This window comes from Saimiri boliviensis, chromosome 10, assembly GCF_048565385.1.
Source record: "Saimiri boliviensis isolate mSaiBol1 chromosome 10, mSaiBol1.pri, whole genome shotgun sequence".
NCBI lineage: Eukaryota > Metazoa > Chordata > Mammalia > Primates > Cebidae > Saimiri > Saimiri boliviensis.
In genome coordinates this window covers 74008322-74026221 of record NC_133458.1, presented here as the reverse complement: position 1 = coordinate 74026221, position 17900 = coordinate 74008322, and the positions used below count along the sequence as shown (strand labels likewise).

General features: G+C 36.8%; 1 protein-coding gene across 3 annotated transcripts in view; it reads right to left on the bottom strand.

The window, feature by feature from the left end:
- Positions 1-1404: 1404 nt before the first annotated feature.
- Positions 1405-17900, bottom strand: part of MIOS (meiosis regulator for oocyte development) — a 41630-nt gene continuing 25134 nt past the window's right edge. For 2 of the 3 annotated variants that reach the window (XM_039472733.2, XM_039472734.2), the window contains exons 7-12: positions 17285-17350; positions 16322-16480; positions 10837-10989; positions 9597-9801; positions 2583-2712; positions 1405-1635 (exon numbers count right to left, since the gene is read on the bottom strand). In XM_039472733.2, coding sequence (XP_039328667.1) covers positions 1539-1635; positions 2583-2712; positions 9597-9801; positions 10837-10989; positions 16322-16480; positions 17285-17350 — 810 coding nt within the window. In that variant the 3' untranslated portion in view covers positions 1405-1538. The remainder of the gene's footprint in view (positions 1636-2582; positions 2713-9596; positions 9802-10836; positions 10990-16321; positions 16481-17284; positions 17351-17900) is intronic. The other variant, XM_074379493.1, reaches the window with a different exon arrangement.

The following is a 17900-nucleotide window of genomic DNA, read 5'->3' as shown; positions in this document are numbered from 1 at the left end:
AAAAAAAATTAGATTTACTCTTTATGAACACAGCTTCAACTACAAGCTTTCTAGTTCAGTCCCTCTACATATGGCAGATGACAGAGAAGCATCCTGTAAATACTTGGTATTTCTCTTACAACTCTCTAGCTATGAAATCAGAAAAAGTAAATTTTAAATAAAGTCCCTGACTTAGCTCCAGTAACACGTACATTTAAAAACTTACATCTAAAGTGGTCTCTGAAGTGACCCTATTTCCCCACCACCTCCTAGTCTACCTTGGAAAGAACAAAGAATGTTATTCCTAATCAGGAGGGAATTTGACAGTACAGAAACACTGACATAGATTATGCTAAATGGTTAGTCACATATAATCTTGCATAGACTTTGTATTCAGTAAAATATTCTCGGATGATAAGGATAAGATGACAAATTAATATGGAGAAAAACCTTTGAAGACAAATTAAGACATTGGAAAGCAAAAGGTAGAAAGTGAAAATTTTATATGTTCACCTGAAATGGTACATGTTTTTCTCCTCTGAAGAGAAAAAGTTGTAAGACAGATTCATCTTGGCTTTTCTAGGAAGACAATGTCTATGCCAAAAGATTGCTTATCTTAAAATAAAAACATATGAAAGAAAAGCCTCCTTTGAAAAAATATATATATTTATACATACACACACAAACATGCATATGCATATATATAACATATATTAATAAAAAGTATTCTCCAGAATGGGATAGGGACTCTCCAATTCTAAAAGAAAGAATCTATAATTTTAAATTTATCTGAAAGAAATCTAAGCACAGCTGAACTTAAAATTATTGTCTGAATCAGTGAATTAGTCATTTTATTTTAAAAGTGCATGGATTTTATTGAAAGATATCCAATTTCAGCTTTGAAGATACAGGCTCAAGGTCTGTTCTTGGCTATTCCAGAAATTCTTGTAGAATGTTCATAATTTCAACATAAACTTAGAAAGTGTTTCTAAAACAGACTTTTCTTTTTTTTTTCTTGAGACGGAGTTTCGCTCTTGTTACCCAGGCTGGAGTGCAATGGCGCAATCTGGGCTCACTGCAACCTCGGCTCACCGCAACCTCTGCCTCCTGGGTTCAAGCAATTCTCCTGCCTCAGCCTCCCAAGTAGCTGGGACTACAGGCGAGCGCCACCATGCCCAGCTAATTTTTGTATTTTTAGTAGAGACGGGGTTTCACCATGTTGACCAGAATGGTCTCGATCTCTTGACCTCGTGATCCACCTGCCTTGGCCTCCCAAAGTGCTGGGATTACAGGCATGAGCCACCACACCCAGCCTAAAATAGACTTTTCTACCTACTGAACAGAACTCACGTCCATACTCTGATATTTGTTTCAGCAGCATTTTTCTCTGTGAAGCACATCAAAATCACTCACACATCAAATTGCTGATCTGATAGAATGATTTATTTTCCCATTACAGGGAAGTCATGAATGACTTGTTCTGAGGTATGTTTCTGAGCTATGAAGGACACCTATTAGAAAGCTCCACACTTGAAGGTTTCTCTTAAGGTGATAACATTTTATGGCTGGACAGTCTCTGCAGGTACCAGATTCCCTGTTGTATCCAACTGCATACATTTACACGTGCATGCAGACACAGGGCACTCTGCGTGGTCCCTAAAAAAATAGGTCAAATAACAGTTAAAAATCCAAATTAGACATATACACATTTATTTATCTAAAAAAATTTTTTTAAAAGAGACAGGGTCTTGCTATATTGCCCAGGCTGGACTCACATAGCTGGACTCCCACTCCTGGGCTCAAGCAGTGCTCCTGCCTCAACCTACTGGATTAGCTGGGACTATAGGCATGCACTGTTCCCACCTGTTTACTTAGATTTATCTATAATGCAACTTTTCAAAATGGCATTTGGAAAAATACACAAACTAAAACCCAGAGGAAAAAAGCATCAAAAGTATCAAATTATAAATTATTGCCAAGCTGAACTTTAGGGAGAAGTTAAAAAATACAGACCTTTTACATTCTACATATATGGCTAGATATTTCATTTACAGTTGTGAAGGTGACAGGGATGTGCTCAGAGTTTAAATTAGCTAGTGAGACAAACTGGGTATAAATGCTGTATCGATGAGGAGCACAGGGCCACTGGCACCATTCAAAATAAAATTCAATTATGGTCTTGAGAGTTTCAATTGCATGACGATATAAAAAGCTTACTTAGAAGAGAACTGAGGCAGCAGTATGATATGCACTTTTATAATGTCATTATTAATTCAATCGCATGATAAATTACAGCATATTCAGTTATAAAAAACTCTAAACACATCCTCTCTCCGAATAAAGTTAAATAATATTATTCAAACATTTAACTCATGCAAAAGATTTGAACTAGTTCTTATATAATTATTACCTTTATAGTTTAAGGTTACATAGGATATCTAATGATGAAATAAATGTTCATAACACCTTTGTTAACACAAGCGACAGTAAAAATAAAATTCATACTTTGGCTAAATGTTAGCAGATAAACACAAACTATTTAGAAGCAATCTGTGTTACCTCTTCTAACTCCAAGCCTATCAAAGAAGAAATGTGCTGATTACCTGAACCAACTAAGCATATGTCCGGCATGCCCACCGTGCCTGCAATTGTGACACCATGTAAACCAGTTGTTAAACTGGGCTAGTTTTTTGTCCTTACTTAAGTCCACTTTTTCATCTGATTTGGTTCCTCCTATGAGAAAAGAAAATAATCTTCATTAACTGCATCATCATATTTTTTTTTTTTTTTTTTTTTGAGACGGAGTTTCGTTCTTGTTACCCAGGCTGGAGTGCAATGGTGCGATCTCGGCTCACCGCAACCTCTGCCTCCTGGGTTCAGGCAATTCTCCTGCCTCAGCCTCCCAAGTAGCTGGGATTACAGGCAAGCGCCACCAAGCCCAGCTAATTTTTTGTATTTTTAGTAGAGACGGGGTTTCACCATGTTGACCAGGATGGTTGTGATCTCTTGACCTCATGATCCATCCGCCTCGGCCTCCTGAAGTGGTGGGATTACAGGCATGAGCCACCGGGCCTGGCTACATTACAATATTTTATTTAAAGTTACTTTCAAAAGGCATTTCTAAAACTATGTTCGAAATATGAATCACACATCATATTTAAATAACAATTTTGATGTTAGGTTCTAGTTTAGATGGAGTGAAACTGAATTACAGGAGCTTCCCTACATTTTTAATAGCCAATACAAAAATAGAAAAATATAAATTATCAAAACCCACTAAGAAACAATCTAAATTTAACACTTTGGGGAGACCAAATCAGTAGTTTAAAATCTTTCCACAAGGAAAATACCAGGCCCAGTTTACAAGTGAATTTTACCTAACATTCAAGGAACAGGTAGGACTGGGCATGGTGGTTCATGCCTGTAATCCCAGCACTTTGGGAGGCTGAGGTGGGCAGACTACTTGAGGCTAGGAGTTGGAGACCAGCCTGGCCAACATGGCAAAACCCCATCTCTGCTAAAAATACAAAAATTAGCCAGTGGTGGCGACACATGCCTGTAATCCCAGCTCCTTGGGAGGCTGAGGCACAAAAACTGCCTAAACCTAGGAATTGGAGGCTGCAGTGAGCCGAGAGAGTGCTGCTGCACTCCAGGTTGGTTGACAGAGCAAGACTGTCTCAAAAAAGAAGAAAGACAATCAAGGGACAGGTAATTCTCATCTGTACAAGGCCTTTCAAAGAAGGAAAAAAGAGGAAAAGTTTCCCAATGCACTTCATGAGACTTGAGTAACTTAAGCAATTGCTTAATTAGACTTAATATTTTTACTTAATTGTCATCTATTAAGACATTATGCATCGATAACTATGTTCAAAATTTTGCTTGGACCATTGCAGGTCACACTTTCAGGATCAAAAGGATAATCTTACAGTTGGGAATAGTTTTAAAAAATATGTTTTTGCTGATATGAGGTGAAAGGATGTATAAGTAGTTCAATGACTTAAGATGTAAATACACTAAATTTATTCCTGAAAGGGTTACCAAAGATTAATAATCAGAGGGCAAAAAGGAAAGGGGGAAGAGAAAAATTAAATATAGATCTGATATGGACACTGCTTTATACCTTTGTGTAAAGCTCTCATTAGTGCTTGTCATTTTCTTTTTGTAACTTCTAACATAAACAGAAAACAGACTGAATCAGAACAAACATATCCTTACATTTTTCTGATAAAGCTGGAAGTATTAAGATCTACCTCACTGCCAAGTTTAAAGGCTTTTTTAAGATCAAATGACTTTAAATTTTAAAAGATTCACCGGGCGCGGTGGCTCAAGCCTGTAATCCCAGCACTTTGGGAGGCTGAGGCGGGTGGATCACGAGGTCAGGAGATCGAGACCATCCTGGTCAACATGGTGAAACCCCGTCTCTACTAAAAATACAAAACATTAGCTGGGCATGGTGGCGCGTGCCTGTAATCCCAGCTACTCAGGAGGCTGAGGCAAGAGAATTGCCTGAAACAGGAGGCGGAGGTTGCGGTGAGCCGAGATCGCGCCATTGCACTCCAGCCTGGGTAACAAGAGCGAAACTCCGTCTCAAAAAAAAAAAAAAAAAAAAAAAAAAAAAAAAATTTTAAAAGATTCACAGTGAATTATCAAGACACATGCCACAGAACACTTTAGGGGAAACTAGAGTTTCACTTGTGTACTAATTCATAATGTGAGAAGAAAATGAAGGAAACCAGTATATAATCTAACTTTCAAAAAATGTGTCATTGTCCAAAAATTAAGTTCTATCAGGACAGGGATTTTTGTTTTGTTTACTGTAACATTTCTAGCACTTGGAACACTAGGTACCAAATAAAATTTGTTTAATAAATAATATTTATAATGTTTATACTGATGTTAGAACTGTTTGAGTTCTAATCTTCAAAGCACAATTGAATATAAAAATATCAAGTCTCAGTTAAATAAACTTACAGAAATTCCAGCTATTTGACTCACAAAGCATAATGGATGGATGTAATCTCTGACTGCAGGCAAAGCACCAGGGAGGTTTAGATACTCAAGCCATTAGCCAGCACTTCTTGATTTCTCTGAGATACTGTTTTATTTTGGAACTAGGACTATTCTGATTTCACATATCACACACACACACACACACACACACACACACACACACACACACACAAATGCTTTCTTAACTTTTACTTTAGTTTCAGGGGTCCATGTGCAGGTTTGTTATACAGGTAAATTGTGTATCATGGGGGTTTTGGTGTACAGACTGTAATCCAGATAATAAACATAGTACCTGACAGGTAGTTCTTTTTTTTTTTTTTTTTTTTTTTTTTGAGATGGAGTTTCGCTCTTGTTACCCAGGCTGGAGTGCAATGGCGCGATCTCGGCTCACCGCAACCTCCGCCTCCTGGGTTCAGGCAATTCTCCTGTCTCAGCCTCCTGAGTAGCTGGGATTACAGGCACGCGCCACCATGCCCAGCTAATTTTTTGTATCTTTAGTAGAGACGGGGTTTCACCATGTTGACCAGGATGGTCTCGATCTATCGACCTCGTGATCCACCCGCCTCGGCCTCCCAAAGTGCTGGGATTACAGGCTTGAGCCACCGCGCCCGGCCTTTTCTTTTATTTCAATCCTCCTCCAATCCTCCACCCTCCGGTAAGCCCTGGTGTCTGTTATTCCTTCTTTATGACCGTATTTACTAAATCTTTAGCTCCTACTTATAAAGTGATAAAATGTGGTATTTAGTTTTCTGTTCGTGTGTTAGTTTGCTTAGGATAATAAGGTCTCCAGCTCTATCTATGCTGCTGCAAGGGACATGGCTGCATAGTATTCCATGGTGTTTATGTACCACATTTCCTTTGTCCAGTCCACCACTGATGGGCATTATAGTTGACTCTATGTCTTTGCTATTGTAAATAGTGCTTATTATTCTCTAAGTCAGCTCAGCAATGCCTTTAAAGATCATATTCAGGCTCTCCCTAATTCTCCTACTGTTCTTATCAGTCCACTTCCTAGGTCCTTTCACACTGATGTACTTGCTCTTCCCATATACTCCCTGTACTTATCATACTTACCAGTCTCTTCACCCTAGTTTGCTTTTTACTCTCAGTCTACAACCTGGAAGCCTTCCCTGCAATCTTCGTATATTAAATCTTCCAAACTTTAAAGGACTGGCTTAAATGGTAAATTCTTTCTGAAGCTTTCCAGATATCTTCAGATAAAAGTAATGTTTCCCACTTTGAAAATTCCTAATTCTTTCCTATATAATAGTCCTAATTCATGTTGGGGTTTTAGATGTGTTTCAGAAGGCAGACTGTTTTGGGATTTTAGAAAAATAATAAACAGCAAATATGTACACTTCGAGGGAAGTCTGAAACACCCTGTAATCCAACTTGTTAATATTTCTGCAGTGAAACATAAATATTCACAAATAAACAAGAGAAATAAATATCTTAATAGCCTCACATCAATTCTGAACAAGTTTTGTGGCCAAATAAAATTACTGTAATTTCTCTTTTTTTTTTGAGGTGGAGTTTCGCTCTTGTTACCCAGGCTGGAGTGCAATGGCACGATCTCGGCTCACCACAACCTCCGCCTCCTGGGTTCAAGCAATTCTCCTGCCTCAGCCTCCTGAGTAGCTGGGACTACAGGCACGCGCCACCATGCCCAGCTAATTTTTTGTATTTTTAGTAGAGACGGGGTTTCACCACGTTGACCAGGATGGTCTTGATCTCTCGACCTCGTGATCCACCCGCCTCGGCCTCCCAAAGTGCTGGGATTACAGGCTTGATCCACTGCGCCCGGCCTGTAATTTCATTTTTAAAAGGCATAGGATTTTCAGAACTTTTTAGAGACTTTGAAATGACAGATAAGGAATTGTAGACCAGTATTTATTTTCTAGAAAATATCACTTATGCCAGGCGCGGTGGCTCAAGCCTGTAATCCCAGCACTTTGGGAGGCCGAGGCGGGTGGATCACGAGGTCAAGAGATCGAGACCATCCTGGACAACGTGGTGAAACCCCATCTCTACTAAAAAATACAAAAAATTAGCTGGGCATGGTGGCGTGTGCCTGTAATCCCAGTCACTCAGGAGGCTGAGGCAGGAGAATTGCCTGAACTCAGGAGGCGGAGGTTGCGGTGAGCCGAGATTGCGCCACTGCACTCCAGCCTGGGTAACAAGAGCAAAACTGTGTCTCGGAAAAAAAAAAAGAAAATATCACTTATTTTATATTCATGATCTATGTTTATTGTACACCATAAGCTCCAAGAGGTTCTCTGATTTATTCATCTCAGCACCTCATCCTTATCTTAATGTATCAAGTAAAATCAGTACTCAAATATGTATTATATATAAAGAAATTATTTCTGAAACAAATATGGAAAAAAATTCTATATCAAATATGGAAAAATGTTAATATTTGATAAACCTGAGTGCTGACTATTCATTACATTAGTCATCAAAACAAAGAGTTTGAAATGTTTTAAGATTATTCTTCAAGTTCTAGGAAATCATTTTCTCTTCTAACCTACTTCAAAAATAGAAAAGATTGAGAAGCTGATATCCAGCAAAAAGGAAGACTGCCCAGGTATAAGAAGGCAAATAATCCTTATAGCTTCCTGAGGCTTATGGTCCAAAAGATGTGTTACATTTATTTCTACAAATCTCAGCTCATATATATATGACTTATTTATACTATATTTTACCTCCTTGTTCTCTCATTGTTGTAGATATTTCAAATTGTTATTTTCTGTTTATTAGGACCAGAGTAACATAAAAGAGTGATCAGTATGCAATGTATAAAATGAAAATCCTTGATTAAAATTTAAATCAAAACTATATATAAAACATTAAGTATTGCTTTCATTTCTTTAAAAAAAAAGCATCTAGATGGAAAAATAATTGCTAAGCCAATAATACCAGCAAGTCTTTCATAAATGTTAATGTAATGATAAAGCAGATTACTTAAATGAACAAGATAATACAGAAAATGAACAAGATACAGAACAGAATTATAAAATGCCTGCAATAGAAAAGATCTCCAGTCCATAGGAAGGTGAAAGTAACTCTCAATGTCACAGAGTGAATGTCACAGAGCTAGAATTAAAACAGACATTTTGACACTCTATCCAGTTCATTATCACCTGTGTACCAAATACCTAAAATGATTTTAATTATAAATTTTGCCATAGTATCATTTTCAAATTAGGTAAAGAGCTAGAATAATTCCAGCCACCAGGTATAAGATATTTGGTTACTATTCTCAAAAATTGTTTTTTGTTTACTATAAAGAATAAAAAAAATCTTAATATTTCTAACCATTATAAAATATAGGCTGAGCATGGTGGCTCATGCCTATAATCCCAGCATTTTGAGAGGCTGGGGCAGGTGGATTGCTTGAGTTCAGGAGTTCAAGACCAGCCTGGGCAACAAGGTGAAACCTTGTGGTCCCAGCTACTTGGGAGGCTGAGGTGGGAGGATCATCTGAGCCCAAGAGGCAGGAGGCAGAAGGCAGAGGTTTCAGTGAGCCAAGATCACGCCACTGCATTCTATCCTGCACAACGGAGTGAGATCCTGTCTCAAAAACAAAACAAAACAAAACAAAAACACTATCTATACATAAAATTTACTAGGTAACTGACAAACAGCATCAAAATCTAGAAGTCAAAGGACCTCACTTCACTTCTAGGTTAATACTTTCTGTATGTATTTTCTTATTATTTTTTAAATTATTATTATTTTTATGGAGATGAAGTCTTACTCTGTGGCCCAGAATGGAGTGCACTGGCATGATCTTGGCTCACCGAAACCTCCACCTCCCTGGTTGAAGCAATTCTCCTGCCTCAGCCTCCTGAGTAGCTGGGACTACAGGTGCGTGCCACCACGCCTGGGTAATTTTTTGTATTTTTACTAGAGACGGGGTTTCACCTTGTTAGCGAGGATGGTCTAGATCTCCTGACCTCGTGATCTGCCCACCTTAGCCTCCCAAAGTGCTGCACTTATAGGTATGAGCCACTGTACCTGGCCAAAAAACTTTTTTATAGAGATGGGGTCTCACTTTTTTGCCCAGGCTGGTCTTAAACACCGAGGCTCAAGTAATCCTTCTGCCCCGGCCTCTCAAAGTGCTGGGATTATAGACATGAGCCACTGCACCTGACCCTTCTGTATATATTTAACAGGTAGGTTGTGAAGATGAAATAAGAAATGTCAAAGTGCTTTAATAATGTCAGAAGTTCCTTAGGAATACAAAGTATCTGTTAATAGGTGCGGGTAAACTGACTTTTAAATAATCAAATTTGAACAAAATCCCCTTGAAAGGGTGATAAGAAAATGCTTATATTTTAAGATTATTTCATATATAAGCTTTTCTCACAAACTTTAAATTGGTCAGAACTTGTGAAATTACCTAAAGCATCAATAGATATAGATTTTACTTTTAATGTTCATATTTCATAAATTATAGGAACATAAGAGTCTTAGAGCTAGGAAACTGCCCTTTCTTAGAAATAATAACAAACTCAAGCTAGTTTGTATTTTATTTGCAATGTTAACTCAATTATGTAAGAATCATTCAGCTCATAAAAGTATTTTGTAGAATTAGGTCATACCAGGACAGCTAGAAACTGGTGTTCCCATATTAATGAGACAAAGTGCACATCGAGGAAGGGGTTTTCGACAGCCAGGACAACTTGTGACTTTAGATTTCGTTGGTGAGCCACTCACACCATACTGACTAAAACCTCTGCCCTGATGAGGCACAGCTGAACAGCTGTAGGAGATTGACTTGCCACAGAAATTGCAACTCACAAAAACCTACAAAATAAATGAAAGAAGAAATAAATGTAATGCAAATCATAATGGAATGCTAAATAATTTAGTTTGGTCCTAACAAATTATTTTAAAATACTTTTTAAAAACTTTGTATTTTGAAATTTATCTGCTTAGTTCGACTAGCTCTCATTTAAAATCTTTATTTAGCCAATACATTTTTTGGGTACTTCCTTCTTAATTATATTTTTACTAATACCACTGAAATTAGTGGAAGAACTCAAACTTTATAGACTCCAACATTTTAGAGGTAATGACTTCAGAATTTACACTAGGCCATTATAAAATATCTCAATATGACTTCTAAACCAAAGTTCAGAGATGTAATCTTCTGGACAAAATTTTTTTATAAAGAAAACACTGTTTCTAAGACAAAAAGGAGTTACCAATCTTACAATGGTAGTTAAATTTTTAGAATAATAGCAATAGCTGTTCATTTTGTTTTTACAGTAAAGTACTAGGCTCTAAATCACTTGTCATATAGACTAGCAATATGTACTACCATGTAATGCTATTTTACCAATACTCTGGTTTTAATATAAGCACTTTCTCCAGTTCCTAAAGTAAGAAAATAGCACCATCCAGTGCTCATATTGTGGATAACCTAATATTTAATATCTGAACTAAGACACAGTGATTTAATGTGATATACCTTATGTGACAACAATCTCATTTTATTAAACTAATGCTTAAAAAATATTTTTCCATGTATAATTACTCATATAAATACAGGTAATACTGCTAAAGCCTAGAAACACCCAAATCTGCCATACTGAACATATACTAGAAATATACTGGAAAACTTCAGGCCTGCTGTGGTTTGTTCTATCTCAGACTAAAGCTCAAGCCACTGAGATGATTGTTAGCAAGAAGCAGAACCAAAGGAAGATTAAGAACAAAGTTCAATCTAGAATAAAGACTTCAATGGGAATTCAATATAAGCAAAATAATGAGCTAATAACTTATTAAATTGAACATCAACATATTACAATCTGATTTTCTCCAAAAGAATGTACTTACTTGTGCTAAAGGCTTGGAACTGGGATCCAACTTACTCCTGTGAATATCAAATTCAGCTCGTTTATGCCAAAACCTCCAGGCATCTAATAAATTTCTATAATTCTCAATCCAGTATTGAACCCTTTCATCTTTAAGAACATCTAAAGGTGAACCCTAAAACAAAAACATGAGTTACTTCAATTGTTTAAAATCTCCCAGCTGGGCCAGAGACTTCTGGGTAGCATGTAAGTATGAGTTACACAAAAGAAATAGGCCTCTCTCTCTCTCTCTTTTTTTTTTTTTTTTTTTTTTTGCCAAAAGCTGGCTCCTAATGAGGATGTAGAAAAAATTTATGGAATCTCCATTAATTTATCTCAAGCTGGGTTCCACTACTGACATAAATACATACTTTACATATCATACCCGGTCAGGGAAGTGTAATTCTCTACCTTTTAGTTAAGTTTAAGAAAACAGAACTTCATGGTTAAATGTTGAATACCCTTTGTCTCAGCAATTAAAAACCTCTAGGTTCACAAACTCTGTTTACTATTAAAACCAAATGTAATACAAGCTGGGCATGGTGGCTCAGGCCTGTAATCCCAGCACTTTGGAAGGCCAAGGTAGGTGGATCACTTGACATTAGGAGTTTGAGACCAGCCTTGCCAACAGACTGAAACCCTGTCTCTAGTAAAAATACAAAAATTAGCCAGGTGTGTGGCAGGCGCCTATAATCCTAGTTACTCATGAGGCTGATGCCTTTACTTGAAGGTGGACGTTTCAGTGAGCCGAGATTGTGCCACTGCACTGCAGCCTAGGCGACAAAGTGAGACTCCATCTTAAAAAAAAAAATCCAAATGCACACCAAAACTGCTCAGTGACATTTGAACTAATAGCTTGGTCCTTCCTATCTAGCAATGCATGGTAAACTGAGATGCTGCTTTTATGTATCTGTTTATCTGTATGTTAAACCTGTCTATACTAACTCTTGCCGTCAATTAAAACATACATTTTTTGCCTTGAAAATAATAAAACAAGAAAAAGGAAACCAAATACCTTCTTAGCTCTTTTGCCCCTAGCCACAGTTAAAAGCAACACCTTGTTTTAGTTAAATTCACTTTAGAGTTCTTCTCATTAAGAACTTCAAGAATTTTCCTAAAGTTGTATTTTCCCCGGTAGCTATGATGTTCCAAATTTCATCTATGCTTGCTTTAGGTTTTCTTAAAAAGACTTTTAGCCCTGTCCAGGATCTCTTTCTTAATTTTACATGATGCAGAAAATAGAAAAAGTGTCTACTTTTAATGATGCTTTGACATCAATCTGAAGCTCAGTTTTCTCAGTCCTACTTGAGGGCCAATAGAAAAGTAAATTTCAGAGAGAACCTGGCATATATCTTACTTATATATATACATAAAAAAAGAACAGAAATCCGTAACAGCTAATACAATCTTGAGACATCCAATCAAACACTAAAGCAGCCGTTCATCTATTCAATTTGGTGTTAATTACCAGAGTTAAATTTAGCTAAAAGAACATATGAAACACTTAGCTTACAATTTCATTTCTTAAAAAATAGAGGTCCACTCTAGCCCTAATTATGACCAACTGGCAGAACTAAGTACCAAAGTAGCATATAATCCCAGGTTTAAAAAGAAAATTCACAGAAAAATAACATGTTTCCATATCTCATTCTTTCCCCTTATACGGCAGGAAGGAGATAAACTAAGAAAGAATTTGGTCAATATATATGCAGTAAGTCTTTTCTAGATCCTTTCCAATAAACCCTAATATCAAGCCCCAGGATCTGTAAAGAAAACAGTTCAGAGACTGAGTCTGACCAAATTTAAAATGGCTTGGAAAAACAGTGTTTTGATTAGTGGAGAGATAAGGAATCTGAACCGAGAAATGTAAACCAGGGGGCTCCAACCCTGTATATACCCCCGGGTACATGGCCTGGTACAAACTGGGTCACACAGCAGGAGGTGAACGGCAGGGCAATGAGTGAAGCTTCATCTGTATTTATGGCTGCTCCTCATTGCTCACATTACTGCCTGAGCTCTGCCTCCTGTCAGATCAGTGATGGCATTAGATTCTCAGAGGAGAGTGAACCCTACTGTGAACTGCACATGTGAAGGATCTAGGCTGCATACTCCTTATGAGAACTGAATGCCTGATGATCCGTCACTGTCTCCTGTTCTTAGATGGGACCATCTAGTTGCAGGAAATAACCTCAGGGCTCCCACTGATTCTACATTATGGTAAGTTATATAATTACTTCACTATGTATTACAGTGTAATAATAATAGAAATAAAGTGCACAAGAAATACAATGTGTTTGAATCACCCCTAAACCAACCCCCTGGTGCTAAAAGGTTGGGGACCACCGATGTAAACTATAACAAAGTTAAGATTCTATAACTGAAAAGCAAAAATAATTGAAACGAACAATTCCCTGGAAAGTTTAACAGCAGATGGAGGTGATGGACAAGTCCATAAGTCAACAGAAATCAATGAATTTGGGCCAGGCACAGTGGCTCACGCCTGTAATCCAACACTTTGGGAGGCCAAGGTGGGCAGATCACTTAAGGACAGGCATTTAAGACCAACATGGCCAACATAGTGAAACCACGCCTCTACTAAAAATTAGCCAAGCATGGTGGCATATGCCTGTAATCCCAGCTACTCGGGAGGCTGAGGCATGAGAATCACATGAATGCTTGAATCTGGGAGGCAGAGTTTGCAGTGAGCCAAGATTGTGCCACTGCACTGCAGCCTGGGTGACACAGCGAGACTCTGTCTTTAAAAAAAAAAAAATTAACCAATTTGAAGAATAGAGGGGAAAAAAAACACGGATGGAAAAAGAATAGAGCCTCAGGCACCTATGGACACTATGATATGGTTTAATACATATGTAGTAAGAGTATTAAGAAAAATAAGTTTGAGGCAGAAAAAAAATATTTAAAGAAATAACATCCCTGAACTTCTCAAATTTGATGAAACATAGACTTGCAGAGTCAAGAAGCTCAGTAAACCACAAACAGGATAAAAGAACAACAACCAGGCATATTAAGGTCATACTACTGAAAAATTAAAGAAAAAAATATTGGAAGAAACCCAAAGAGACTGTCCTACATAAAAATAATAGAAGACATTTTATTGATGGTTGCAAGGAAAACAAGTTTACTTAAACATTAAAAATCAGGATTTAGGCTGGGCATTCTGGAAGGCTGAGGCGGGCAGATCACTTGAGGTCAGGAGTTAAGACCAGCCTGGGCAACATGGTGAAACCCCATTTCTATCAAAAATACTAAAAATTAGCCAGAAGTAGTGGTATGAATCTGTAGTCCCAGCTACATGGCAGGCTGAGGTGAAAGGATCGCCTAAGCCTAGAGGCTGCAGTGAGCCGAGATCCACCCCACCCTGGGTGATAAAGCAAGACCCTGTCTCAAAAAAAAAAAAAAAAAAGAGAAAAAGAAAAATGGAAACAAGCATAAGAACAGCTGACTTCTCATCAGAAACAACAGAGGCCAGAAGACAATGAAACTGTATCTTTAAAGTGTTGAAAGAAAAAGAAGGGGTGAAACAGACATTTTCAGTTATAATTTGAGAGACTCCGTCACCTATATTACAAGGAATACTATAGGATTTATAGAAAGGATAAAGAATGGCAGGAATGATAAATAAGTGAATAAATATAAAAGCCCATGTTTTCTTTTCATAATTTACAAAAAAGACAAATGACTTAAAAAAAAACACTATAAGTTGCAGTATATAGTATCTGTAAAAGTAAAACATATGGCAATAGGGCAAGAGAATGGATGTGTAAATGAAATCACATTCTTGTGACATTTGTGAAGCAGGAAGTAAAACCCAGAAAGAATCAATGTGATCTAAGAAAGGGTAAAGTAGAAAGCATGTGTCAGGTGTGAAATGTTAAGTATGAGAAGGTAAAATGTTGACTTTGATGAGTTAAGAATGCTTATTGTGGCCGGGCGCGGTGGCTCAAGCCTGTAATCCCAGCACTTTGGGAGGCCGAGGCGGGTGGATCACGAGGTCAAGAGATCGAGACCATCCTGGTCAACATGGTGAAACCCCGTCTCTACTAAAAATACAAAAAATTAGCTGGGCATGGTGGCACGTGCCTGTAATCCCAGCTACTCAGGAGGCCGAGAGAGGAGAATTGCCTGAACCCAGGAGGCGGAGGTTGCGGTGAGCCGAGATCGCGCTATTGCACTCCAGCCTGGGTAACAAGAGCGAAACTCCGTCTCAAAAAAAAAAAAAAAAAAAAAAAAAAAAGAACGCTTATTGTTAGACCTACAGCAATATTTTTTAAAAAATAATGAAAAGGGGTATAGCTAAAAAGCCAATGGAGGCAATAAAATGAAACATGGAAATATTAACCCAAAATAAGGTAGAAAAGGAACATAAGAACAAACGGAAAAAGGACAAACAAAATGGAAAACAAACAGCAAGATGGTAGACAACCTTGACCATATAAACGTAAATGAAGGAAACACCCCAATTAAAGGCAGCAATTATCAGACTGGATTTTTAAAAAGCAAGATCTGATTAAGTATTGTATGCATTTTAAATATAAAAATCTTGGTAAGAAGTTACCCATTTGTACTCTGTAGCTATCTATAGCCATATATATATATACCTTAATTTAAAAGACAATTATATTTCAGCGAGAAAAAAATGTTACAGAAGGATACGTTTTTCTTCCATGGGCAGTGGCTTGATACATTAGGTGTATCAAGACCACATTTACTTTGTGGTCTGTTTGTGGGCCAGAATCTCTATATATGTACAAGAAGGTACAGTGGGAAAGGGGGCATTTTCCTGTGTTTACCCACTACACAGTATGCTATCACACTGTTATATGAGGATGAGGGCAGGAAAGAGGAAAATACCAACACCATGTAAGGATGAGATCAGCTAGAGGGCTACAGGAAATCTCAGGAGAATACTCTAAATTTTACCATATTTCCAGCAAAAGTAAAGCAGACAGCAACCTTTGCCTGGAATCTGTTTTTAATCATTGGGACAGTAAAAACTGAGAAAATATAGATAAGTTAGTTATCCCAAGTCACCCCCATTGATAATAAAAAGAGAAAAAGAAAGCTGAGAGCTGTCGTATATTGACTTCGGCACTTCAAGTGAGACTGTAGTTCAGATCAGGAAAAGGCAGTCTTTCTTGTGGAAGATGTACTTATGTCAACAACTGGAGAAACTGAAGAGAGGTTTCTCTTTTCATTTGAACTTTACATAAATTTAGATGCAGTCAAGACCGGCCATTCTCAGATTGAAAGGAAAAACTGGATAACTCAATGAAGAGACTTAGGGACAGTAAGATAAGGCACAAGTCTTTAGTAGATCAACTCATTAGGTTAAAGTTGAATGCCTTTTAAAGATCCTAAGTAGGCAAAAGTGCATACTTATTTTCAACTAAGGAAAGAAAATATAGAGTATTATTACTTTTTAAAAGCTGCTGTCAAACTGCACTGACCTGTAACATGCAGTAACTTGCTGTTTGAACATCTCCAGTTCTATCAACATAACTCTCCATTAAGTCCACTCCATCTTTAGTAAGGCCTGTAAGCAAAATTCCTTCCAAATTTCCAGCTTCTTTCATTTCATTGGTCAACTTTTCAATGTATCTATTTAACTGGAATATTCAAAATGATTTTTCTAAAGCAATGTTTCACTATGTATTTTGTACTTCAAAATACTATGTTTTGAACAATTTCATTCCTAATGGAAAGCATTTTAAAACAAAAGACTTTACTAAAATATACATGTGTAACTAAGAAGTCTGCATCTATTACAAATTCCAAAGCAATATCCATAATCATTTAAAATATTTTAAAAAGGTATTTACTATGTTGATAATTAATCCAAAAAAGAACTACAGATAGTTTACTATTTTAAAGAGAATTGTCCTGATTATTCTGCAAAGTGTTTGCTGCCTATCATAGTAGTATATAATAGAATCCCAAAATCTGAGTTGGAAGGGAACTTCAAGATCGTCGAGAATAACCATCTCCTTTAGGTTTTTCCTGACTTTAACCCACCGCAAACAAACTCTAGCCAAGATTCCTCCATATTTCCCCAGAACATTTTCATTATTATAGTACTTAGCACACAGTATTACTAGTTGTTCACATGCAATTCTCCCTCACTATATGCACAGCACAGACATTTAACATTGTTTAATGTATTGAAAATGAGGAATCCTTTTATAGCATCACTGAGATCTACTAACTAATCTTACCCTCCAACAAAGAAATATACTAAAATATTAAGTCAGTATTCTAAACAAATAAATATAGTTATGGTAAACATTTTCAAAATATTTTTTGAAGATTCACACATCAATATCACACATATGTAATTATAAAGACTAGCTTTTTACAATAATTGTGACAATAAATATTAATCACTTCAAATGTAGAACTAAATCAGTTTTCACCTGAGTATCACTAAGGAATTTGCAAGCAAATGCCACTCTGTCACGTACTGCAACTTTGTCTTCATACTGGAAAGAACAGAAAAAGCAAAAAGTTACTTCTAGGTGCACTGAGTTTTAAAGCTTTACAGAGACTAAATGCTTTATATAAATAAAATGGAATATATGTATTTCCAAATTTATTAATAAGTTATCATATATATCTTGCAGAGCCATTAATTGCCTGAGATGCCTTTCTTGATATAACTCTTAGAAAACTCAGCAATAAGGTTTTGTGCTTGCAAAGTAAAAATTTACCTTTTAAACACTGATGAAATTCAGTTTTAAAAAATCTAGATCAGTCTTATGTAACTCCAATATAAAACATAAGCAATGATGTACAGTATATCAAATTTAATATGCCACATAACCATTCCATCATAGAAATTAATTTTAGAGAACTAAGGAAATATTTCCTTGGCTACTAAGTTAATCAATAAGTCTAGGAAATTTGTGATTGGCTACACCAGTACACAATTTAGAATAATACCAATATACGTTTCCAACTACAAAGTGACAAGATTTAAAACATAGACACTCTTGTGGCTAACATCATTATATAGGTGGTTGTAGCAAAGAT